General features: G+C 42.5%; 1 protein-coding gene and 1 pseudogene across 2 annotated transcripts in view; both read right to left on the reverse strand.

Annotated features, from left to right (window-relative positions):
• Positions 1-9,371, reverse strand: part of tek (TEK tyrosine kinase, endothelial) — a 211,530-nt gene extending 202,159 nt beyond the window's left edge. Inside the window, exon 1 of one of the 2 annotated variants that reach the window (XM_059974911.1) lies at positions 9,116-9,371. In XM_059974911.1, the coding sequence (XP_059830894.1) occupies positions 9,116-9,167 (52 nt within the window). In that variant the 5' untranslated portion in view covers positions 9,168-9,371. The remainder of the gene's footprint in view (positions 1-9,115) is intronic. The other variant, XM_059974912.1, reaches the window with a different exon arrangement.
• Positions 9,169-23,700, reverse strand: LOC132396879 (kelch repeat and BTB domain-containing protein 4-like; annotated as a pseudogene).
• Between the last annotated feature and the right edge of the window lie 3,838 nt (positions 23,701-27,538).

Below are 27,538 nucleotides of genomic sequence, written 5' to 3' on the forward strand. Positions count from 1 at the left end.
AAAATCAGTTTGGGCAAAAGCACTTACATGGCAAGAACCATTCCAACTTTTCTCATGATTTTGACATCCTGAGTGAGCCTTTTATTTAATCTACAATCTACTACACACTCCTTCCATTCTTCAAGTTGAATGAAATTCTAACAAATAGAACATACAACATTACACCGCAGAACAAGCCCTTCAGCCCACAATGTTGTGCTGACCTTATAATGCTACCCTAAGGGCAATCTTATTCTTCTGTCCCAAATAGCCCTCTGTTCTTCATATCAACCATGCGCCTATCTAAGAGTTTCTTAAATGTTCCTAACGAATCTGTCTCTACCTTCACCCCTAGCAGGGAATTCCATGCACCCACCATGTCCTGTGTAAGAACAAGTTACCTCCATCATCAATCCTATACTTTGCTCCAGTCATCTTAAAATTGTAGCCTGTTATATTAGTAATTTCACCTTGTGGAAATATCTTTGGCTATCCACTCTATTTATGCTTATTAGCATTTTGTACACCTCTATGAAGTTACCTAATATTCTCCTTCACTCCAAAGAGAAAAGCACTAGCTTGCTCAACCTATCTTCTTATTCAGGCAGATTGCTGGTAAATCTGCTTTGCACCCACTCTAAAACCTTCCTGTAATGAAGTGAATAGCATTGAGCACAGTATTCCAAATATGGTCTAACCAGGGTTTTATAGAGCTGCAACAATACCTCACAACTCTTGAACTCAATTGCCATACTAATGAAGGCCAACAAACCCTATGTCATCTTAACAATTCTAGCAATTTGCATGGTAACTTCGAGGGACCTATGGATGTGTACCCCAAGATCCCTCTGTTCCTCAACACTGGCAAGAATCCTGTCATTAACCTTGTAGTTTGCCTTCAAATCCGACCTACCACTTCACACTTTGAGGTTGAACTCCATCTGCCATGTCTCAGCCCAGCTCTGCATTCTGTCATTGTTCCATTGCACCCTTCAACAACCTTCAATTCTATCCACGATTCCAAAACCCTTTGTGTCATCTGCATACATACGAACCCACCCTTCCACATTCTCATCTAAGTCATTTGTAAAAATCATAAAGAGCAGGGGTCTCAGAACAGATCCCTTCAGAAAACCACTAGTCACTGACCTCCTGGCAAAATACTCACCATCTATTATCACCCTCTACCTTCTGTGGGCAATTCAGTTCTATACTGAAACAGTCATGTTTCCCACAGATCCTATGCCTCTTGACTTTTTGAATGAGCCTGCCATAGGAACCCAGTCAAACACCATACTAACATCCATATACATAACATCCACCATTCTTATCTTTAGCAGTGTGCTTTGTCACATCCTCAAAGAATTCAATCCAGCTTGTTAGGTGTGATCTACCCCTCACAAAACCATTCTGATTATCCCTAATCAGACTATCCTTCTCCAAATACTCATAAATCCAGTCTCTAAGAATCTCTCCAATAATTTTCCACCACTGAAATAAGATTCACTAGTCTATAATTCCCTGGGTTGTCCACACTTCCTGTCTTGAACAAATGAATAACACTTGAATAATTAATACATACAAAATGTCAGAGGCCAGGCAACATCTATGGAATGGAGTAAACAGTTGACGTTTCAGGCCAGGACCCTTCAGCAGGACTGGAAACAAGAGATGAGATTCCCAAAAAAATAAGTGATACCACCCTCCAGTCATCTAGTATGGCTTCTGTGGCCAGGTGAGGATGCAAAGATTATTGTCAAAGGTGCAGAAATCTCTTCACTTGCTTCTGTTGTAACCTGGGGTACATCCCAACTGGCCCCTTGGACTTATCTGTCCTAAAGTTTTTGAAGAGTTCTTTTTTCTCTTTCTTCACATCAACATATTCCATCATATCAGCATGTTTTACACTGTCCTCACAATCACTAAGTTTCCTCTCACTGGTGAATACTGAAGCAGAGTAATCTTTAAGGACCTCCACTAATTCCGGGCACATTCCCTCGACTATATCTATCTCCCTCACTTTGGCTTTTCTCCAGTTCTTCACATATATTCAGAATGCCTTGCGGTTTCCCTTAATTCCACTCACTAAGGCCTTCTCAAGATCCCTACCAGCTTCCCTTAGTCCATTTTTCAGGTCCTTCCGGGCTACTTTGTAACTTTCCAGAGGCCTGTCTGACCCCTGCTTCTTAAACCACAAGTAAATTTCTTTCTTCTGTCTTGACTAGATGTTCCACATCTCTTGACAACCTTACCATCCTTCTCCTACCTCAGTGGGACAAACCAATCCAGCACCTATCAAGTGCACCCTAAACAAATTGCTTTTTTCTATTCCCAAATTATGGTCCCCAGTTCCTGCCTAATAGCACTAAAATTCCCCCTCCCCAATTAAATACTTCCTCATGTTTACCCATGTCTGTTTCTATCTCTCTCCAAGGCAATAATAAAGGTCAGGGAGTTGTCATATTGTATTATATTGTATGAGTTTATATTATAGGTCATATTATTTTAACAATACCTTAAACACAATAATTCTCAAAATGTCACAAAACTCATTAGATTAAGGCAGATCAAAGAGTACAATGATGAATGCCGTACTGGAAATAACTCTGGAGGCTGAAATCCAGGGTATTCAGTTCCTGTATATCACACAGCTCAGATTATCTTAACACTATGCCAAAATAAAATTCAGACAGAAGCCATTCAAGCCACTGTGCCTGTGTCAGCCCTTCAAGAGATTTCTCCAATTAGCCTTCTCAGAGTCCATGGCAAAGTCAGTCAATTTTATTGTCATATGTGCAACTATGTGTATATGCAATTATATGCACAACTATAGGTATGCACAATGCAATGAAAACTTATTTACCAAGCTTCACAACACATAGCATCTTATGAACATTCATAAGAATAAAATGTAAATTAAACCCTGCAACTTGTACACAATTTTTACAAGAAACACAATTAGAACAAATAATAATTTTAGTTGAAGTGATCAAATTGGTCAGAGTGCAGCTGAACAGCAGTGATTAAAGTTTCACTGGTTAGTTCAAGAACCAAATGGTTGAAGTTGTTCTTGAATCTGATGGTGTCAGACTTCAGGTCTGATCTGGGAAAATGTAAGTAAGTTTTAAATCTAAACTAATGTATCATTTGCAGGTGACCAGGAGGAAAAGGTCTGGCTGGAGTCTGGAGCTCTTTCACTGAGAGTAGAAAGCCGCAAGTTGGAGCCATGTGACATGGGACCATTAGTAGCGGAGAGGGCTATTAACAGAGCCTCTTATTGGCTGCGCCTACAACCTTCCATGAAGATTCACCCAGTGTTCCATGTTTCTCAGCTCAAGTCAGTGACTTCCACACCCCCTTGCTCCAGTCACCCTATAAAACATGAGACATAGGAGCAGAATAGGCCATTCGGACCATCGAGGCTGCTCCACCATTTCCCTCTTAACCCCGTTCTCCTGCCTTCTCCCCATAACCTTTCACATCCTAACTACTCAAAAACCTATCAACCTCCACCTTAAGTGTGCCTAGTGACCTGGCCCTACACCTGCCTGTGTAATCAATTACACAGATTCACCACCCTCTAACTAAAGAAATACCCCTCATCTCTGTTCTAAATGGACATCTATTTATCTTGAGGTTGTGCCCCTGGACCTAGACTCCTCCACTAAAGGAAATATTCTCTTCATATCCAATCTATCCAGGCCATTCAACATTCAATAGGTTCCAATGCGATCCCCTCTGTCTTCTAAATTCCAAGAGTGCAGGCCCAGAGGTTTCAATCACTGCTCATATGATAATCCTTTATTCCTGGAAACATTCTCCTCTGAACCTTCTCCGATGTCAGCATATCTGTTTTCAAATAAGGGGCCCAAAACCACTCACAATACTTCAAGTGAGACCTCACCAGTGCCTCATACAGCCTCGGCATTACACCCTTGCTTTCCTAGTCCTCTGGAGATGAATGCTAAAATTTCGCATCTGGCTTCTTTGCCACAGATTCAACTTGCTAATTATCCTTTAGGGAATCCTACATGTGGACTCCTACATCCCTTTGCAGCTTGGATTTTTGAATTTCCTTCTTGTTTAGAAAAAACTCTATGCTTTTATTCCTTCTACCAAAGCACAGGACCATGCACTTCCCAATGTTGAATTCCAGCTGCCAGATCTTTGCCCATTCTCTTAATCTCTATGTCCTTCTGCAGTCTCTCTGCTTCCTCCACACTACCTGCCCCTCCACCTATCATCTGCAAATTTGGCCATAAAGCCATCAATTTCATCATCCAAATTATTGACATAAAACATGAAAAGAAGCAGTCCCAACACAGACCGTTGTGGAACACCATGAGTCACCGGCAGCCAACTCAGAAATGAAACCTTTATTTCCACTCTTTGCCACTGGAGCACATGCTCTATCCACACTAATATCTTACTTTGTAATACTTCGGGCTCTTACCTTGTTTAGCAACCTCATGTGCGGCACCTTGTCAAAGGCCTTCTGAAAATCCAAGTACGCAACATACACCCATTCTCCTTTCTCTACCTTGCTTGTTATTTCTTCAAAGAATGCCAACAGATTTGTCAGATAAGACTTTCCCTTAAGGATACCATGCTGCCTTTGGACTATTTTGTCCTGTGCTTCCAGGTACCCTGAAACCACATCCTTCACAATCAACTCCAATATCTTTCCAACCACTGAAGTCAGGGTAACTGGCCTATAATTTCCTTTTTTTCTACTTCCCCGCCTTCTTGATGTGTGGAGTGACAGTTGCAATTTTCCAGTCCTCTGGAATCGTGCTAGAATCTAGTGATTCTTGAAAGATCATTACTAATGCCTCCTCGATCTTTCCAGCTACCTCTTTTAGAACCCTGGTGCATTAGGTCCAGGTGACTTAACTATATTCAAATCTTTCAGTTTCCCAAGCACCATCTCCCTCGTAATAGCAACTGTGCTCACTTCTCCCCCTGACACATTGTACAATTGTTTCCCACAGTGAAGACCGATGCAAGATACTTATTCAGTTCATCCACCATTTCCTTGTCCCTCATTACTACCCCACTCCAGCATCATTTTGCAGCTGTCCAATTTCCCACTAATTTTTACTCAATTACACGCCCTCTCTTTTGCTTTTATGCTGGTTCTAACTTCCATGTCAGCATCCAGCCTTTAGAATACTGCTTAGGGATGCATTTATCGTGCTCCGTCTGAATTGCTCCCAGTAACTCCAGCCATTTCTACTCTGCCATCGTCCCTGCTAATGTCCCCTTCCAATCAACCTTGGATACCTCCTCTCTCATGTCTCTGTAATTCCCTTTCCTCCACTGAGGTACCAATACATTTGACTTTAGCTTCTCCCTCTATAATTGTAAGGTGAATTCTATCATATTATGACCACTGTTTCCACAGGGTTTCTTTACTTTAAACCCCCCAATCATAACTGGTTCTTTACACAACAGTCAGTCCAGAAATGCTGATCCCCTCGTGGGCTCAACCACAAGCTGCTCCAAAAAGCAATCTTACAGGTATTCCACAAATTCTCTTTTGGGATCCAGCATCTACTTGATTTTCCCAATTTACCTGCTTTTTCACTGCAAACCATCCCACTGACTGCAGTTTTGTCCTATCATCTGCCTCTCCTTCCTGGTATGGCCCAGAGAAACGTTCTTGGGTTCCTAATCAACACATCCTGGACAAGTCTGTCATCCAGGGCCTCCAGTGGGCATAGGCCTTTGGCAAGTCTGGAGCTTTGCCTTGCGAGGGACAGGGAAAGAGGGGTGCTGGCACAATTGCAGACAATTCCATGGAGTCTGGTGCGCTCTCTTAGGTGGGCAGCTGAAGAGAGGTGGCCTTCACACATGTGAGTATGCACATATTCCAGCCAGTTACAGTTTGTTTGTAATTGCATTTATCTCCCTTCCTTTAGTTTCAGTCTTGCTAAGTCTTGTTTAAAACATAGCAGTGAATGCTTCCTGCTTACCTTCATCTGTGTTCTAGGGAAGAAGGTGAGGGAGTTAAATAGATGATGTTAAAGAAACAGTTTTAGTCTAGTTCCAGGTTACTGCTTTTGAGTGACAGTGATGCCATTAGTTTTCAGTTTGCTTGAGAGTTTTTAGTTAGCGATCCTGTTGGTCTAGTGTTTATTAATTTCCTTAGTGCAGTAGAGCTCTCATTAAAACCCAGTGAACTGTTCATTCTGTCTGTGTGTGTCTCTCTCTCTCATTTAATGCTCTTGAGACACTGCCTCTTGAAAACGATTCGATGGTGGAGAGGGTTGTGCACATGATAAGGGAGGCTGAGTCTACAATCCCTTGAACCCTCTTTGAATCGAGCATATTTAATTAGATTTCCCATCACTGAACATCATGTACTAGAGTCTTTGGTGACGTACTAAATCTCCCTAAACTTCCAAAGATGTCGAGGCACAGGAATACATTATTCATGATCGCATCAACGTGTCGAGCCCAAGATAGACTCTGAGCTGTTGACTTCTAGGAACTTGAAACCTCTCACCCTTTCCACCACTGACCCCTCAGTGAGGACTGGTGTGTGTTCTCCCACCTTCTCCTTCCTCTGATGATAAATCAGCAACGATGGAATAGTGGGACAGACTCAATGGGCTACATGGCCTAATTCTGCTCCGCTATTCCATTATGGCTGATGTATTATCCCTCTCCTGGGTTGTATGCTGCCTAGCCACACAGGCATCAGTAAAGAGAGATTTGAACTGTGTGCTCAGTATGTTTCTTTGATGAGCACCTGTGTTGATTGTCAGTGAGGAGGAGACGTTATTACCAATCTGCACTGACTGGTTTCTTGATAAGATCACTGAGGATCCAGTTATACAGGGAGGTACTCGGGTCCAAGTTTTGAGAAGACTATGGTGTTTCTCCGGCATTTTGTGTGTGTTGCTCTAGATTACCAGCACCTGCAGAATCTCCTGTGCCTAAGATGTTTAACTGATCTCTCTCATAGAGTCATATGAACGTTCAGTGCAAAACCAGACCCTTCGACCCATCCTGGCCATGCCAAACCATATAAACTGCACCAGGACCATGTACCTATCCAATGTCTCTTAAACATTGAAATTGAGCTGGCATACACCTCTTGCACTGCAGTTCATTCCACTCTCTCACAGCCTTCTGAGTGGAGAAATTTCCCCCCCAGGTTCCCATTAAACTTTTCACTTTTCTTGCTTAACCCATAACATCTGGCTGTAGTCCCACCAAAAGCCTACTTGCATTTACCCCTCATAATTTTGTATACCTTTATCTAATCTCCCCTTAATCTTCTACATTCCAAGGAATAAAATCTTAACCTATTCAATCGTTCCTTTAACATAGGTCCTCCAGACCCTGCAACATCCTTGTAAATTTTCTCTCATTTACATCTTTCCTGTAGGTAGGTGAACAGAAATGCACACAATACTCCGAATTAGGTTTCACCAGCGTCTTGTATAGCTTCAACATAACACCCCATCTCCTGTGTTCAAAAGCCTTTTTTATAATGCCCCTGTCAACCTGTCACACTACTTTTAAGGAATTTTGGACCTGTAATCCCAGATGCCTTTGTTCTAAAGCAGTCCTCAGTGGCCGAACATTTACTGTGCAAGACCTAACCTGGTTGGTTCAACCGAAGTGCGACACTTTGCATTAAATTTCATATGCCATTTTCTAGCCAGCTGGCCCAGACCCCACTGCAAGCTTTGATAGTCTTCCTCGCTGTCCACTACACCCCAATCTTGGTGCCATCCATGAACTTGCTGATCCAGTTAACCACATTATCATCCAGATCATTGGTATAGATGATGAACAATGGACTCAGCACCAATCCCCAAGGCACACCACTAGTCACAGGCCTCCAGTCAGAGAGACAATCATCTACCACCGCTCTCTGGCTTCTCCCACAAGGCCATAATGCATTCAAACTAGGTAAATTACATTGGTCTGACTAAAGTAAAAACTACAAATACAGAGGCCCCGGAAAAATATTGATTCACAATCAGTCTGATTGGTCCAACATAGTATCATCTATCACATCCAGTTATGAACCAGATCTTAGTTTATTATCAAGCAAAGTGACTTCCTGAACATCTTGCTTACAATTTGGTCGTTTCAAAGAAATGAGGGGAGGGTTAAATATCTCTGAGTGTACTTGATCAGCAGGTCAACCGGAGTGTTGTTTCCCCCACCTACCATTATTCTGCAGTAAAGCAGTAAATCAGGGAAAAGTGTGGATCAATGGTTTCTGTACATTGGAAAAGCAACACAAGTTTAGCCTTATTAGTACCATTCACATATAGGCTTCATTGGTACATTTACTAAGTTGTAAAGGAATGTGAGAATAATAATGATAATTTTTTAAAAAAATGTGGCTACAACTTTTTCACGTTAGGTGGAAGTACTCTTAAAATATAGTCACTGAAGTAAAATAAATCAAAACTGACTTCTGCTGTATTGTGGTGGCTTTATTTTATCTGCTTTATGGTGGTAATAGTTGAGGAAGATTTATTGCAAAGGCCTGGATTGTAAAGGCAATATGAATTTACAAGGTGTAAAAAATTCCTATCAGGGAAATGTTTACACGACAGTCTTGGGCATTACAATAAAATAGCTGTGTGGGGAAAATAAGGCATCACAGCAAACTCCTCTGCCTTTCTTTATTGAAATATCATCCAGGATATTGATCCCATGGTTGGCAGTTGGAAAGTGATCTACTTAATGCTGTCTAATAGCTAAATGCAGCAATTAAATGAAGTTCAGCTATACCCCGGCTTGATTTGCCCCTGACCAACAGGAACATTTGCTGACATCATGACATTGGTTGACAATATATATTTCTCACTTAACCTGGAGTTGAAATCTGTTCTGAATTAGAATAATAATTATAAGTCATCACTTAAAGTGCAGAAACTCTTAAAACTAGCTCACCCCACCTCTCCCCTGATTGATTAGGAATCAGGTTAACTATTTTAAGCTATGCTTGGCTGTTATTTCTTTGAACACGTTCTTAAAGACACAGTTCAATCAGTTCTTTAATTCTGAAACGCCCTTTCCTGAAACAGTAGGCATAATAGAGATTATGATTTAACGTCATTCTCACCACCGAACACCATGTTTAGAAGTTATGAAATCACCTTACCTAGATTTAACAGAAAGGAAATGTGAATTACCAACATTCCCAGTAATTCCATTGCTGGTCGTGTGCAGTTTTCCACTACTTTCACATCACAAGCTTTTTCCCTTTTTCGCCGTTATCCCACAGATTGACATCTGATTTTCTTTCTGGTCGTGCGCCTGTCACAGACCCAGAGAAAAGAACAACTTTAAAAGCACCATTAAACAGTGTCAGCAGGTTGACTGAAACATTCCCAGCTTGTGTTAAAGGCGGATTCCAGCTTCTCTATCTCAATTGTTCCCTTTTCCTGTTTCCTGTGGGAACGGCAGAGGACAGCAGGATCGGATGTAGCAGGACGCATAGCCAAACAGACTGGCCGTTCTGAAAGTGTCTGCAGCACAGACCAATGGTCTGAAAATATCCAGGAATTTAAGCTAGCAGAGGCCTTCTCAACACGGAGGGACACATTGAACTTACACAAAAAATAGGATGTTACATATGTGTTCACAGATGAATAAAAGGTGTAGAGCCTGAATTATTAAAGGGGCACAATTCCACTTCCATAAATGACGCACAGGAGGGGTTTGAGACTCATCTTGGATTTCCTGTAGATTTTCATTGACATTGCCTACTGGTTTTCATCCCACTTCACCCTTTTCATCGGAAGTTTTAATAACATGAATGTCAATTAAGTAAAACATAATTCCAGTAATCTGCTATCCAGGTTACTCAAAACCCACTCGCCAATGGCTCAGCAGCTGAGATCTACCAAGTTCTCTTCACTCTCATGGGTGACGGTCAGGTGTGGGTGTGAGGGTGGGAAGCTGGGGGGTAGTTGATGCCCTCCTCTTGTACCCCTCTTCCCAATCCCACTCATTAGGCTTGGTCCCTAGTCCCTGTGCTTCCTGTCCGCTTACCAGAATGTTTTACATCTTCTCACCTGTTTCCAGCTTGAAGTCATAGAAAAATACAGCGCAGAACCAGGCCCTTCAGCCCATCTAGTTGGAACTAAACCATTTAAGCTGCTTAGTGCCATCAATGTGCACTCAGACCACAGCCCTCCATACCCCATCATCCGTGTACCTATCCAAGCATCTCTTAAGTGTTGAAATTGAGCTTGAATACACCTCTTGGGCTGGCAGCTCGTACCACACTCTCACAACCCTCAGAGTGAAGACGTTTCCTTTCATGTTCCCCCTAAGCAGTTCACCATCACTCTTAACCCGTGAGTTCTAGTTGTTCTCCCACCCAACATCGGTGTAAAACACCTGCCTGCATTTGACCTATCTATACTGCTCATAATTTTGTACACCTCTATTAATTCCCTTTTCAATTTTCAATTTTCTGAGGAATAAAGTCCTAACCTCCACGATTTTTCCTTATGACTCAGGTCCACCGCTCCTGGAAACATTCTTGTAATTTTGTTTCTGAATTCTTTGAGGGCTCCAGAAGTACTCTGCACTGTTTGCTTAACCCCTTTCACCTTCCTGACTGTCACCCAGTCTCTTGGGTCCTGCACCTTAGGTGTAGCCATCTCTCTATATGTCCATTCTATCATCCCCTCAGCCTCCAGACTGATCTGGAGTTCATCCAGTCCCAACTCCAACTCCTTAGCGTGGAGTGTTAGAAGCTGCAGCTGAATGCACATCTCGCAGGTGAAATCGTCAGGGTCACTGGAGGAGTATTCCACTACCCTGCCTGACATCTCTACTTTTCTAACTGTGCAATTATGAAGAAAGAAACAAATAAACTGGAAAAAAAATCTACCTACAGCTTTGTTGCCTTCTCTCACTCAAGCTTCTCCATGCTGAAGTCTCGAAGACTGTCCGCTCGAACTTGCCCCTGCCTTATTTGTTCTTGCTAATCAATCTCGATCTCAACAATAGTAGTTCTTCCTTCATGTCTGGCAGTTAAGAAAGGTAACTCATTTGTGGTTTACAGATAGTATAAGATATAAAGTGAACATAGAACATCGAACAGTACAGCACAGTATAGGCTGTGCTGACCTTTTAAATTACTCCATAATCAATCAATTCCATCCCTTCCATAGAGCCCGAAACCTTCCATCCATGTGCTTATCTCAGAATCTCTTAAATATCCTGAATGTATCAGCCTCTGTCATTACCTTAGGCAGTACAATCTAGGCACTTTCTACTCTGTGTAAAACGTCTACTTCTGACATCTCCCATGTCTTCTTCAACTCACTTTAAGAGGATGTTCTCTGGTACCTGGGAAAAAGGCACGGGCTGACCACTCTATCTATGCCACCTATAATCTTATACAACTCAAGAGAAAGTCTGCAGATCCTGGAAATCCAAGGAAACCACACTAAATGCTGCAGGAGCTCAGCAGGCCAGGCAGCATCTATGGAAAAGAGTAAACAATTGATGCTTCAGGCTGAGACCCTTCATCAAGGCTGGAGAAAGAGTTGAAATCTAACTCGAATACACCACTTGTGCTGGCAGCTCGTTCCACTCTGACTGACAAAGTTTCCCCTCATGTTCCCTTTAAACATTTCACCTTTCACCCTTAACCCATGACTTCTAGTTGTAGTCCCACCCAAATTCAGTGCAAAAAGTCTGCTTGCATTTATACTCCTATCTATACACCTCATAATTTTCTATACCTATATTAAGTCAGAGTAAGAAGCTGGGGGAAGGGGAGGAAGAAGTACAAGGTAGGTGATGATAGGTGAAACCCGGAGAGGGGGAGGGGTGAAGTAAAGCGCAGGAGGGTCAATTGGTGAAAGAGATAAGGGAGAACACAGAAGCCTTGGAAGATAGGGAAGGGGGAGCAGCAACAGGGGGAGATGATGGGCAGGTAAGGAGATAGGTGAGAGAGGGAAATGGGAATGGGGAAGAATTATTCTAGAGGCATGATGACACAACTGTGGCTAGCAAGAGAAGTCAAAGCCAACATAGAAGCAGAAGAGAGGGCATATAATAGAGAAAAAATTAGTGGGAAGTTAGAAGATTGGGAAGCTTTTAAAAACCAACTAAAGGCATCTAAAAAGGACATTGGAAAGGTAAAGATGGAATATGAAAGTAAGCTAGCCAGTAATATTAAAGAGGATACCAAAAGTTTCTTCAGATACATGAAGTGTAAAAGAGGGATGAGAGTGGATATCGGGCTGCTGGAAAATGATGCTGGAGAGGTAGTAATGGGGACAACGAAATGGCGGACATACTGATTAAGTATTTTGCATCAGTCTTCACCATGGTGGAGCAGCATGGTGTAAGTTCCAGGTGTCAGGGGCCATGAAGTGTCAGAAGTTACCATTACTAGAGAGAACATTCTTGTGAAACTGAAAGGTCTGAAGGTATGGCCTGCTGAGTTCCTCCAGCATTTTGTGTGTGTTGCTCAGATTTCCATCTTCTGCAGATTTTCTCTTGTTTAAAGCAGATAAATCACCTGGAACTGATGGTGTACACTGCAGGGTGCTGAAAGAGTTGGCAGAAGAGGTTGTGGAAGTATTAGTAATGAACTTCCAAGAATCACTAGATTCTGGAATGGTTCTAGAAGAATGGAAAATTGCAAATGTCACTCAAGAAGGGAGTGAGGCAGAAGAAAGGAAATTATAGGCCAGTTAGTCTGACCAACTGGTTGGGAAGATGTTGGAGTTGATTATTAAGGATGAAGTCTCAGGGTACTTGGAGGCACATAATACAATAGGCCATAGTCAGCATGGTTTCCACACGGAAAAATCTCGCCTGACAAATCTGTTGGAATTCTTTGATGAAATAGCAAGCAGAAGTGACGAAAGATAATTGGCTGATGTTGTGTACTTGGAATTTCAGTAAGCCTTTGACGAAGTGCCACACATAAGGCTGCTTAACAAGCTATGAGCCCAAGGTATTCCAAGAAAGATACCAGCATGGATAAAGCAGTGGATGATTGGCAGGATGCAAAGAGTGGGAATAAAGGAAACTTTTTCTGGTTGGCTACTAGAGACTAACGGTGGTCTACAAGAAGCTGTGTTGGTACTGATTTCTTTTAAGTTATATATCAATGATTTGAATGTTGGAATTGATGGCTTTGTTGCCAAATTTGCAGATGGTATGAAGATATGTGGAGAGGCAGGTAGTTTTGAGGAAGTAGAGAGGCTACAGAAGGAGTTAGTCAAATTAGGAGACTGAGCAAAGACATGGTAGATGGCATACAGTTTTGGGAAGTGATTGGTCACACACTTTGGTAGAGGAAACAAAGGGGTTGACTATTTTCTATGTGGAGAGAAAATATAAAAAAGAGGTGCAAAGGTACATGGGATCCTTGTGCAGGATTCCCTAAAGGTTAAGTCTGTGGTGAGGAAGGCAAATGCAATGTTAACATTTATTTTGAGAGGACTAGAATATAAAAGCAAGGATGTAGTGTTGAGACTTTATAAAGCATTGTAGAGGCCTCATTTGGAGTATTGTGAGCAGTTTTAGGCCCCTTATCTTAGAAAGGATGTGCTGAAACTGGAGAGGGTTCAAAGGAGGATCAGGAAAATCATCCCAGGATTGAACGGCTTGTCATACGAAGAGTGTTTGATGGCCCTGGGCCTGTACTCATCGGAATTCAGAAGAATGAGGGGTGGCTTGAATGGTGAAAGGCCTTGATAGGGTGGATGTGAAGGGGATGTTTCCTACGTTGGGGGAGTCTAAGATGAGAGGATACAGCCTCAGAATAGAGGGGCGTCCTCTTAGAATGGAGGTGAGGAGGAATTTCTTTGCCAGAGAGTGGTGAATCTGTGCAACTCTTTCAAGCAACATACACAAAATGGTAAGGAGATAAGGTGAGAGAGGAAAATGGAAATGGGAAATGTTGGGGGGGGGGGGCAATACCAGTAGTTCAAGAAGTTGATGTTCATGCCATCAGTTTGGAGGCTACCTGGATAAAATATATGGTGCTGCTCCTCCAACCTGAATGTTGCCTCATCGCAGCGGTAGAGGAGGAAATGAATTGACATGTCGTTTTAGGAATGAGAAATGGAATTGAAATGGGTGGTGACTGGAATTCTTTGCCTCAGGCAGCTATGGAAGCCAAGTCTTTATGCATATGTAAGGCAGAGGTTGACCAGATTCTAGATTAGTCAGGGCATGAAGGGAGAAGGCAGGAGATTGAGGCTGAGGGGAAAATTGAATCAGCCATGATGAAATGGCGGAGCAGACTCAATGGGCCAAATGGCCTAATTCTGCTCCTATATCTTATGGTCTTATAGAATGGAGAAGGAGAGGTGGGGACCAATTACCAGAAGTTCATGAAATCGATGTTCTTGCCATCAGATTGGAGGCTACCCAGACGGAATACAAGGTGTTGCTCCTCCAGCATTATTGCAGTAGAGGCCTTGGACTGACATGTTGGAATGGGAATGGAAAGTAGAATTAATATGGGTGGCCACTGGGAGATCCTGTTCTTTCTGATGGACTAGAAGTGCTTGTCAAAGCTGTCTCCCAGTCTATCTCAGGTCTCACTGATATACAGGAGGCCACACCATGAACACCTGATACAGTAGATGACTCCAATAGACTCACCTGGAAGAACTGTTTGGGGCCTTAAATGGTAGTGAGGGAGAAGGTGTAGGGGTAGGAGCGGCACTTATTCTGTTTGCAAGGGTAAGTACCAGAACAGAGATCAGTGACGAGGAACAAATGGACAAGGGAATCACATAGGAAGAGATCCCTGTGAGAAGTAGAAAGTAAGGGATGGAAAGATGTTCTTGGCAGTGAGATCCCGTTGTAGATAGTGGAAGTTACAGAGAATTATGTGTAGGACACAGTGAAGTCATAGGTGAGGACAAGAGGAACACTATCCCTGGAGGGGTGGTGGGTGGATGGGGTAAAAGCAGGCATGCACGAATGGAAGAGATGAGGTTGAGGGCTGCATTGATGGTGGAGGAAAGGAAGCCCCTTTCTTTGAAGAAGGAGGTAACCTCTATGGTTCTGGAATGAAAAGCTTCATCCTGACAGCAGATGTGACAGAGACAGAGGAATTGAGAGAACAGGATGGTGTTTTTACAAGTTATAGGCTGGGAAGAGGTATAATCCAAGTAGTTGTGAGAATCAGTGGGTTTATAAAATATATCAGTAGATAAGCTGTTTCCAGAGATAGAGAGATCAAGAAAAGGGAGGGAAGAGTTTGAAATTGACCTGGTAAATTTGATGGCAGTGAAAGATACAGGCAAAGTAGATGAAGTCGATGAGATCAGCATCAGTGCAGGAAGTAGCACCAATGCAGTTGTCAATGTAGCGTAGGAAAAGTTAGGAAGCAATACCAGTTGGAGTATAGACTGTTCCACGTTGTTGACATAACTGGGACCCTTGTGAGTGCCATTGGCTACACCTTTTGTTAAAAGGAAGTGGGAGGAGCCAAAAGAGAAATTACTGAGAGTAAGGATCAGACCCATTTTAATTCCACTTCCCATTCCAACATGTCAGGCCATGGCCTCCTCTACTGTTGCGATGAAACCACACTCAGGTTGGAGGAACAACACTTTACATTCTATCTGGGTAGCCTCCAACCTGATGGCATGAACGCTGATCTCTCAAACTTCTGGTAATTGCCCCCTCCTTCTTCATCACTCCCCATCCCTATTTCCCTCTCTCACCTTATCTCCTTATCTGCCCATCACCTCTCTTTGGTGCTCCTCCCCCTTCCCTTTCTACCATAGCCTTCTGCTCCTATCAAAAGACCCCTTCTCCAGCCCTTTATCTCTTTCACCAATTGAGTTCCCAGCTCTAAAGTTCATCCCTCCCCCTCTGCCAGTTTCACCGGTCACTTACTACCATGTATTTTGCCATCCTCTCCCCCACCTTCTTGTTCTGATTCTCTTCTTTTTTCCTTCAGTCCTGTTGAAGAGACTGGGTCCAAAACATCAGTTGTTTTCTTCCATAGATGCTGCCCAGCCTGCTGAGATTTTATACACTTTTATCAAGTTACTTCTCATCCTCCTTCACTCCAAAGAGAAAAGCCCGAGCTTTCTCAAACTCTCCTTGTAAGACATACTCTAATCCAGACAACATCCTGGTAAATCTCCTTTACACCTTCTCTAAACCCCCCACTTCTTTCCTATAATGAAATGGCCAGAACTCTGCAAAATACTCTAAGGGTATCTAGCTGGAGTTTTATAGAACTACATTACCTCATTGTTCCTGAACTCAGTCCCATGACTAATGAAGGCCAACACATCACACACCATCTTCATCACACTATCAACTAGCATGGCAACTTTAAAGAATCTATAGACATGGACTCCAAGATCCCTCTGTTCCTCCACACTGCCAAGAATCCTGCCATTTACCCCATATTCTACCTTCAAGTTCAAGTGAGTTCCAAACTAAAATCCAGAAACTGTGTTCTGACCTGTGTCCTTGTTTTCCAGGTGTGTCAGGACCAGGTGCATGAGAGATGCTATGTAGAGCATTGATAAACATACTAGTGAGTGTCCAGTGTGGCAGGAATGGAGTTTTTGATGTGTGTCATTACCAGCCATTCAAAACATTTCATGATAATTGGTGTTAGTGCTACAGAGTAGTAGCTGTTTAGTTCTTTGGTACAGGGATGATGGGAACAGCATCCTGGATGAGTGAAGAATTGAAGATGTCCATAAAGAGCTGCTCACCTGGAAGGGAGTAGCTTTCATGACTGGTGTTGTGTTGCAAACCTCAAGGTGTGCAAAGTTGTGCAAAGGCACACACTCAGCGAATCAGGAACAGATTCTTCCCCTCTGCCAGCTGATTCCTAAATGGACATTGAATCTTTGGACACTACCTCACTTTGTAAAAAATATACAGTATTTTTGTTTTTGCACATTTTAAAATCTGTTCTATATATGTATACCATAATTGATATATTTATTTTTTATTTTATTTATTATTATTATTTTCTCTGCTAGGTTATGTATTGCATTGAATTGCTGCTGCTAAGTTAACAATTTCATGTCACATGCCAGTGATAATAAACCTGATTCGTTTATTCGACAGGTGTTCCTGAATTATTTGTACATAGACAGTCTTTGCCCTCCTGATGGTTAAGATGAGGTTTCTCTGGGAGCTGTTCATTCTCCGGACTTGATGGTAGCTTTCCAGGCTTTTAGTAGGGAGTACACCTCTGCGTTCATCTGGGGCTTCTTGTTGGGTCGTGAGATGACTGTTCTTGAGCAACCAACATCATCTACACATTTACAAATGTAGCCAGTGACAGATGAGGCTTCCACAAACATCTGCCAATTACTCTGTTCAAAGTAATCCTGAAACACAGAGGTTGCCTCACTATGCCCCATAGTGTTGTTCCTCATGACTGCTTTCTCCATTTTCAACAGCAACTGGTATACTGGGATTAACGTCCCAGCAGAGGTGGTGGGGTGGCTATGTTGGTAAAAGGTGAAATCAAATCCTAAGAAAGAGTTGTCATAGGATTAGGAGGTAAAGAATCCTTGTCGTTGAATTAAGAAACTGCAAGGGTGAAAAGACCTGATGGCCATCAAATAATAATCAGGATCTGGGGTTCAAATTACAATGGGAGATAGACGAGGCATGGAAAAAGGTAATGTTATGATAGTCATGGGGGATTTTATTATACAGATACATTTGGAAAATCAGACTGGTTGTGGATCCCAAGAGATGGACTTTGTAGAATGCCTCCAAGGTAGCTTTTTAGAACGGCTTATGGTTAAGCCTACTAAGAGAAAGGTGATTATGAATTGGGTGTTGTGTAATGAATGAGATTTGATTAGGGAACTTAAGGTAATAATTCTTTAGGAGGCAGTGATCAGAATATGACAATATTTGTCATGATGTGCACTGGCAATATTGGAACCCTTGAGCAGAGGAAAGACAGATTCTGATGTAGAGATGGCGACAAGAGTTTATTCATCATAATTCCATAAAAACATCAGAGCAACTACCGAGTGACACTGCGAGAAGTAACCACAGCACAAAAGGCAAGTTGTTCAAGAAAGACATAAGGAATTCTAAACAATTAATGACAGCCGTTCAACAAAAGTTAACCAATTCAGCTCCTCTGAAAATCTCAGAGCCCAATGCTCTCTGTCGCTTCACAGAGGCCTGAAGAACTCATTACAACACCTGGTGGCGCAGGGTGGACCCTGAAAACCCGAGATCCAGGGACAACTTGAGAGACCTGGGAAATCTGAGGGGGAGACCTAAGGAACTCAGGAGGCGGGGAGACTTGGGGAAACTGACAGACCTGGGAACTGAGTGGCTGAGAGACCAGGGAATCTTGAGAATCTGAGAGACTGTCCCCCTCAACATTAAGCACTCCATTTTGAGTACTGCTGGGGGGGAGCAGCCTACCTGGGGGAAGCAACAGTGGCCGTGCCTCTGGCCCTGTGGCTCACAGAGTAGGAAATGGAAGAGGACAGCAGCAGTAATAGGGGACTCTATAGTTAGGGAGCCAAGTAGGTGATTCTGTGGATGCAGAAAGGAAACACAGACAGCAGTTTGCCTCCCAGGTGCCAGGGTCCGATATGTTTCTGGGTGCATCCAAAATATTCTGAAAAGGGAGGGTGAGCAGCCAGAAGTCATGGTGCATGTTTGTACCAATGATATAGGTAGAAAAAAGAAGGAGGTTCTGAAAAAAAAACGGAGTTGGGAAGGAAGCTGAGAAGTAGGACCTCAAGGGTAGTAAGCTCAGGATTGCTGCCTGTGCCACACGACAGTGAGGATAGGAATAGAGTGAGGTGGAGGATAAATGCATGGCTGAAGAATTGGAGCAGGGGACAGGGATTCAGATTTCTGGATCATTGGAACCTCTTCTGAGGCAGGATAAGGGATAGGTTGACTTGAATCTGTGGGGTAATATTCTTCCGGGCAGGTTTACTAGAGTTCTTGGGAGTGGTTTAAATTAATATGGCAGAGGGATGGGAACCAGTATGATAAGAGCTGAGGATGAGCCAGCAGGTTTACAAAAGATGATGTAATATGAATCTAAAGAAGGACAAGCCGATGACTGCATACAACTGCAGACAGAGCAAAGTGTTAAGTTGTACCACAGAGGCAAAATTCATAAGGGCAAAAAATATAGGACTGAAGGTGATGTAGTGTTCTCGAGCAATGTGTTGAAACTGACTAAACACCAAGTTAAACCAGAGCCAATGAAGACAGAGTTACAGTAAGATTAACTGTTTACTGTTCACTCTTCCACATTAATGTATGGTGAAAACTGTTGATAAAATAATATATGTTTTATATATACAGTATCTGCTTCCTTCTTAGCATGACATTTGCATCATAGATACTTGTAAAAGTAAAACTATAATGAACTGTATTATATTAAAGTCTCATTAAAGTACAACATACAGGCAGAACCTGCTTATGCCATCAACAGTTTTAGATAGACTCCAACACAATCTTTCCAGCAACGCTTTCAATAGCACAAGAAAATAAACCTCATCAACCGTCATTTCTTTTAACAGAATCAGCATTAATATTTTTACTTCAACATAATAACTGTCATATGAACTTACGGCGTTGCTTCGATGATGTTTCTTAGTGGGTAGAAATGGAGCTTTTCACGTTGGTCCTGCACATGCAGGGCCCCACCTTCCTGTTCCTCCCAACCGGAATCTACCCACAAGACACAGTGAAACTGGGTGTGACGTCATCACATGCCGTGATACATCACAGACAATGAACTTTATCTTTAACTAGAAATAGTTACAAATGAGTTATTTAAAGCAGAAATGTAATAAAGTTAAATAAATGCCTTAAGGGCAACACACGCCCTCCCTAACCTTTGTAAGGTCACTATGAACATGGTACAGAACTTTAATCTCCAGATCAGTCTTTAAGTATAAGTAGAACTACCTCTGAAAATGGCCTCAGTCTGGTATAGAACATGACAATAGTTTGACATTGTTTAGGTCAATTAATGTCTTAGAAACAAACATAGTACTGAAATTTTGTTTTCATCTGCAGAAGTTTAAAAAAATAACTTTGTGCACTCAACAAATTAAATCCTAAAAACAGCAGTTTACTGTACTTGATTAGTATCACACCAAAAGAAATTTCCAATTTGTTAGCAATATCTCAATTCCACTTATCACTGATACTACAGTTTTAATGGTTTTAATGTTTTGGCAACACCCTTTTTTACACTTATCTCTGAAAACATAAATCCACCCTTTGCAGCTGGCAATCTTCCACAGGGAGGGCACGGGAATCTAAACCTTTGGGAAGCGCAGTGTGATGAAGCTGTCAAGCAGTAGATTGTAACATACCAGAGAATCTCCCTCAGCTACTATAAAAATCAGGTCTTTGTGAATAGCATCATGCATACGGCCTGCAAAAGGGAGGTGATATGACTAACTGGCATGTCCTGGAATGCGTGTCAAAAACACTGAATGAGACGAGATGGTTTGGTAAAGAAGTTCAGGTCATTCTATTCCCCACCCAGTAGAAAGATGGTTCCATTAAGGTTAACACTAGCAGCAGAAGACACTGCAGTCCCCAACTGATTAGTCTCAACCCACACATTATCACAGACTATATAATAATGACAGCACTGGAAGGTGCATCCTGAAGGGTTTTTCCACACAATGAATAAATGGCATCTTCACTTGGGACGGATACAAGCGTGTGCTGAAGACAATCTCTTGGCAGTGATGCGCATTGTTCCCAGTTCAACGTCTCCATGTTGCACTTCCACATCTGTAGCGGGATGGGGACACCTACAACATTCGGGTCAATTCCTTGCTTGCACGCAGCAGTAATCTGCTGGCGCAATCAATTTTGCCCACTGACACTGATAGCATCATCACCACAGTGCAAAGACACTGCCAGTGAATGTGTTTGAGTGTCTTCTTTTCCCATCAGCTAAATATGGGTAATTTCATCAATTTCCTTTAAACTGGATACCAGGTACTCAAAGTTTTGTGCTCGTTCTTCCTTGTCATGACCCATACAGGTTTCTATTGCTTTGGCTGGTTTCTGAAAGTGGGGAACGTCATGTGGGGCATGAAGCTGTCTTAGGTCTTGAAGTGAACCTCTCTAAGCTTCCCATCTGCTTAGCCTGTCTTCAGGTAGAGGAGAGCTCAGAGGTAAGTTCTGAGGAGAGCTCAGAGGTAAGTTCTGAGGAGGGCTCTTCCCACGATCGTAACTGGTGCCAGTAGACCCAGAGAATCGAAAACACTGTTGACAGTGGAGGGAACTCCACGGTGGGTGAATGGTTTGTTGGTGGTTGGCACGGAGAATGTGAATGTGTCGGTCGTGATCTCCCAAAAGAGGCCCAAACTCCTTTGTGTGGGCATGGTTTCTCCATCTAGATCTAGTTCCTTGATTGCTGGAGCACAGTCTTCAGGTGGGCAGGGCTCCACGACTGCCTGCTCTTTGTTGTTGGGCAAGCGCTGGCATGGTTCTCTGAACAGTAGTGGCGTGACCCAATTGTTTGCTTCGTTTCTAAAGACCTTGGTGTCCATTATTTTTAAGAAGATGGTGTCTTCTGCTGATGAAGCAAGTTTATTATCGTGCTCAGTTTGAACGAAGACTGATTGCTTCAGTGTCTTTTCAGTTACTTGACTGTGCTTGTGCCTTTGTTGTGCTTCTTTGATACACAATGCTTGTGGAGGGCTGAAAAATTGAATGGCAGCCACTCTCTTGCACTTTAGTCTAGAGTGTGTTAACTGTCGGTTTGTGTAAGTTGACAGGGAACACCTCTCCTATCACCACCCAGCCCAGATCCAGACTTTGGGCAAAGGGGGCATTGTGTGATCCGTTGACCTGCTGCCTGACTTTGTGCACCCTAAGAAGGTCTCTTCCGAGTAGCAAGAGTATTTCTGCTTCCGGATCCAGTTCTGGGATATGCTTGGCAATGTGGTGGAGATGCGACTGGTGCAGCACTGCGCTTAGTGTCGGAATCTCGGATCGGTTAGGAGGATCGGTGCTGTTACATTCTGAGCACTGTACGGAGAACGTATACTCTTTAGTGAGGTGGGAGATAGAGGAACAGCACTTAAGACATATTTTTTTTCTTGAGAAGGGCCTTTCTTTATTCAAGGGTTTTTTTTTAAAAGCATTCTGCATTTTTAAGGGGGTGGGGTTTGTTGTGCAATGGGCAATTCTTGCTAGGGTCATTGTTGGTTGAAGAGACTATGGTTTTATGCACTGAGATGGGTTTATAGATGTTAAAATTGTTCAAAGTGGATTTGACTGGCTTGGTGTGAGTTATGCTGCAACCTTGATTCATGAAACTATGGTTGTTTCGCTTCTTCGCCTCCCTGCACACAAACCTACTAAAATACTTAAAGGGAGGGAATCGACCACTGTTCTCTTCCTTGTACTCTGAGTCAATAGACACCCACCTTTCCTGCAGCCCAAATGGAAGCTTGTCCACAATTGGTCCAATTCTGCGTGAAGTATCTAGATATGACAGGCCAGTTAGATAACTGTCATCTTCAGCACCTTCAATCTCCATGAGTAAATCTCCGAGTTCTCTTAGTTTAGTGTGGTCCTTGGCTGACACCCTAGGAAAATTGTCCAGCCATTGAAATAGCACCCTTTTAATAATTTTGGGGGCTGCATAGCACTCCCGAATTCTCTCCCACACTTTGCGTAAGGCTAGCTTGGGGAGTGTATGCGTTTCATCTGTTCACTTGATTCCTTTCCCAGCCACTTAGTCATTAGGTGCAACTCTTGGGTTGCTGTGAGCTGGACTCTGCCGGCTGCACTGGTGAATGAGGAGTAGCATGCACGGTAATTTTCAGGCTTATTGTCAAACCAGTATAATCCTGAATTGATGAGGTCTCGTCGTGCTAAATACTGTGCCAAGGGTTCTGCTGCAGGTAGCATGCTGGCTGGGGGAATATGTTGATGGGCATATGACTGAGCGTGTACGTTCATGATGGGATTTGCTGTTCTGACTTCAGCCTTTGTCTCTGCTCTCACCGGCTGTTAAGTTTGGTGTCGGGAAGTACTTGTCGTCAGCCCTTTCATTCTTGAGTTTGTTGCAAGGTTGCAATTGTGAGTTGTCTTGCCCGGGTGGACGTGATGCAGTGGAGCTTCCCTGTGACTTCACAAGAGATGGGACACCAACAGGTAAGTATGGAGAGGAAGAACAAATCTGCAGGTCAATTTGAGGTTGGACATATTCGCTGGTGCGTTCCAATCTGGCCCTTTCTGATGTAGATTCTACTGCTTCATCTAGAATGTGCATTTCTTCAGTGTTTTCCAACACTTCTGCTTCCACCATGGCTGCATCGACTTTTCTGCATAGTGCCAGCACTTCTAACTCTGCATCTATCCTTGCCTTTTCCAACTGTTTTTCTGCTTTTCTGGCAGCCTTTTCCGATCCTCTGGCAGCCTCTTCACTCTGATTTTCTGCTTCTCTGGCAGCCTTTTCAATTTTCAGTTTTGCTTCTTGGTTAGCGTATGACGCTCACACTTGCCAGCTTCTGTTTTAGCTCTTGCAAGGACAGCCTCACTTGCTGATGCCCCACTGATCTTGGCAATGGATGGCAACGAGTTGATGCTTGATCGTGTGGCCATCGTACTACTTGTCGAAACACCTAATAATGCCGCCTTTTCACTGTAAGTGTTCTCGTGCAGTGTGTTGAAACTCTGACTAAACACCAAGTTAAACTGGAGCCAATGAAGACAGAGTTACAGTAAGATTAACCGTTTACTGTTCACTCTTCCACATTAACGTATGGTGAAAACTGTTGATAAAATAATATATATTTTATATATACAGTGTGTGTATATATATACACACACACACTATATACAGTATCTGCTTCCTTCTTGACGTCACATTTGCATCATAAATACGTGTAAAAGTAAAACTATAATGAACTGTATTATATTAAAGTCTCATTAAAGTACAACATACAGGCAGAATCTGCTTATGCCATCAACAGTTTTAGATAGACTCTAACACAATCTTTCCAGCAACGCTTTCAATAGCACAAGAAAATAAACCTCATCAACTGTCATTTCTTTTAACAGGATCAGCATTAATATTTTTACTTCAACATATCAACTGTCATATGAACTTATGGCGTTGCTTCTATGATGTTTCTTAGTGAGTAGAAATGGAGCTTTTCGCATTGATCCTGCACATGCAGGGCCCCACCTTCCTTTTCCTCCCAACGGGAACTTACCCACAAGACACGGGTGTGACGTCATCACATGCCACGATACATCACAGACAATGAACTTTATCTTTAACTAAAAATAGTTACAAATGAATTATTTAAAGCGGAAATGTAATAAAGTTAAATAAATGCCTTAAGGGCAACATAGGTGCTGTACTTAAACGCGTGTAGCATTCGGAATAAGGCGGACAAAATTGTGGCCCAATTAGAGATTGGGCATCACTGAGTAGTGGCATGCCTACAAGATGGTTTATTAGAGCAGCTTGTGCTTGAACCAACTTGGGGAAAGGCCATCTCAGACTGGATGTTGTGTAATAACTCAGATGTTATTAGGGAGCGTAACGTAAAGGAAACCTTAGGAGGCAGTGATCATAATATGATTAAATTCATACTGCAATTTGAGAGAAGCATAATTCACATGTATCAGTAGCACAATGGAAAAAAGGAAATTACGGAGGCATGAGAGAGGAGCTTGGATTGGAGGGGGATAGTAGCAGGAATAGCAGCAGAACAGAGGTGGCTGAAGTGTCTAGGAATAGTTCATAAGGCACAGGATAGTTACGCCCCACAAAAGTTCTCAAATGGCAGAGCTAGGCAACTGAGGCTGACAAGTGAAGTAAAGGTCTGCATAAAAGCCAAGGAAAGGGTAGCAAAAGTGACTGGGAATTTGGATGAATGGGAAGCTTTTAAAATCCAAAAAAAGGCAACTAAGAAAGCAATTAAAGATGATATATAATGGCAAATTAGCCGATAATATAAAGCAGAATACATAAAGCAAGTTATGTAAAGAATAAAAGGGAGGTGATGCTGGTGAGATAGTAATGGGGAACAAAGAAATGGCAGGTGAACTTAATAAGTACTTTGCTTCAGTCTTCACTGTGGAAGACACTAGCAGTGTGCCTGAGGTCTGTGAATGTCAGGGAGCAGGAGTGAGTGCCATTGCTATTACAAAGGAAAAAGTATCTGGCAGAGTGAAAGGTCTTAAGGTGGATAGGCCTAGACCAGATGGACTACACACTGCACCCCTGATTTTTGAGAGAGGTTGCTGAAGAGATAACAGATGCATTGGTCATGATCTTTCAAGAAGCTGGCATGGTCCCGGAGGACTGGAAAATTGCAAATATCACTTCATTTTTTAAAGAAGGGAGGAAGACAAAAGAGAGGAAATTATAGGCCAATTAGCCTAACCTCAGTGGTTGGGAAAGTGTTGGGGAGTCCATTATTAAGGACGAGATTTTGGGGTACCTAGAGTCTAATGATAAAATAAGTCAAAGTCAACTTGGTTTCTGTAAAGGGAAATCTTGCCTGACAAATCAGAATTCTTTGAGGTAGCAACAAGCAAGGTGGACAAAAAAGAGGCAGTAGATGTCATTTACTTAGATTTTTGGAAAGCATTTGATAAGGTGCCTCACGTGAGGATGCTAAACAAGATAAAATCCTATGGTGTTACAGGAAAAATATTGGCATGGATAGTGGAATGGCTGACAGGCAGAAGGCAGCGAATGGGAATAAAGGGGGCCTTTACTGGTTGGCTGCCGGTGACTAGTGGTGTTCCTCAGAGGCCATAATTGGGACCACTACTTTTCATATTGTTTGTCAATGATTTAGATAGTAAAATTGGTGGCTTTTTGCCAAAGTTTGCAGGTGATATCAAGATTAGTAGAGGGGTAGGTAGTGTTGAGGAAGCAATGCAATTGCAGCAGGACTTAAACAAATTGGAAGAATGGGGAAAAAAGTGACAGATGGAATATAATGTTGGGAAACATATGATGACGCATTTTGGTAAAAGGAACTACAATGCAGACTATTATCTAAATGGGGAGAAAATTCAAACATCAGAGGTGCAATGGGACTTAGGAGTCCTTGTACAAGACTACCAGAAGATTAATTCACAGGTTGAGTCTGTGGTTAAAAAAAAAGGCAAGTGTAATGTGGCCACTTATTTCAAAGGCAATGGAATATAAAAGCAAGGAGATAATGACGAGCCTTTATAAGACACTAGTCAGACCGCATTTGGAATATTGTCAGCCCCTTATCTCAGTACAGATGTATTGTCACTAGAGAGAGTCCAGAGAATGCTCACAAGGATGATTCCGGGAATGAAGGGGTGAGAAGGGGTAGCACATGAGAAGCATTCAGCAGCTTTGGGCCTGTACTCTCTGAAATTTGGAAGAATGTGGGGTGATCTCATTGAAACCTACTGAATGCTGAAAGGGCTAGATAAGGTGGATGTGGAGAGGATGTTTCCTGTGGAAGGGGTATCCAGAACTAGATAGCACAGCTTTCAAATTGAGGGTTGACATTTTAGAACAAAGGTAAGGAGGCATTTTTTAGCCAAAGAGTAGTGAATCTGTGGAATGTTCTGCCACAAACTGTAGTGGAAACCAAGTCCAGGGGTATATTCAAAGCAGAAGTTGTTAGATTTCTGAATAGTCAGAGCATCAAGGGATATAGTGAGAAGCCAGGGTGTATGGAGTTGCGTGGGATCCAGGATCAGCCATGATGAAATCTCAGAACAGACTCAATGAGCTGAATGGCCTAATTCTGCACCTATGTCTTATGGCCTTACAGTGGAGTAAAGGGAATTAGAGAGGCATGAGAAGGAGCTGACCAAAGCTGATTGGAAGGCGACACTATCAGAGATGATGGCAGAACAGTAATGACTAGAGTTTAAGACTATACGATACAGGAGCAGAATTAGGACATCCAGCCCATTGATTCTGCTCCGTCCTTATCACTGATCCAATTTTCCTCTCAGCTCCCAGTCTCCTGCCTTCTCCCCATATCCCTTCATGTCCTAACCAATCAAGAATCTGTCAACCTCTGCCTTAAATACACATAAAGAATTCTAGTTTCTGAGAGCAATTCCAGAGATGCAGGATAGATACATCCCAAAGATGAAGAAGCATGGAAAATGATGCTGGAGAGGTAGTAATGTGGAACAAGAATAAACTTAATAAATATTTTGAGACCTTCTTCAGTGTGGAAGACACCAGCAATCTGCTAGAAATTCCAGTGAGTCATGGGGCAGAAGAGATTGCAGTTGTTTTAATAAGGAGAAGGTGCTTGGGAAGCTGAAAGGTCTGAAGGCAATTAAGTCACCTGGACCAGATGTCGTACACTACAGGGTTCTGAAGGAGGTAGCTGAAAAGATTATGGAGGCATTAGTAATGTCCTTTCTGGAATCACTGAATTCTGGAATGTTTCCAGGGAACTGGGAAATGGCAAAAGTCATTCCACTTGTTAAGAAGGGAAGGAGGTAGAAGTAAAATTATACTCCAGTTACAAACAAGAGAAAATCTGCAGATGCTGGAAATCTGAGCAACACACACAAAATGCTGGAGGAATTCAGCAGGTGA

This window comes from Hypanus sabinus, chromosome 7, assembly GCF_030144855.1.
Source record: "Hypanus sabinus isolate sHypSab1 chromosome 7, sHypSab1.hap1, whole genome shotgun sequence".
Lineage (NCBI taxonomy): Eukaryota > Metazoa > Chordata > Chondrichthyes > Myliobatiformes > Dasyatidae > Hypanus > Hypanus sabinus.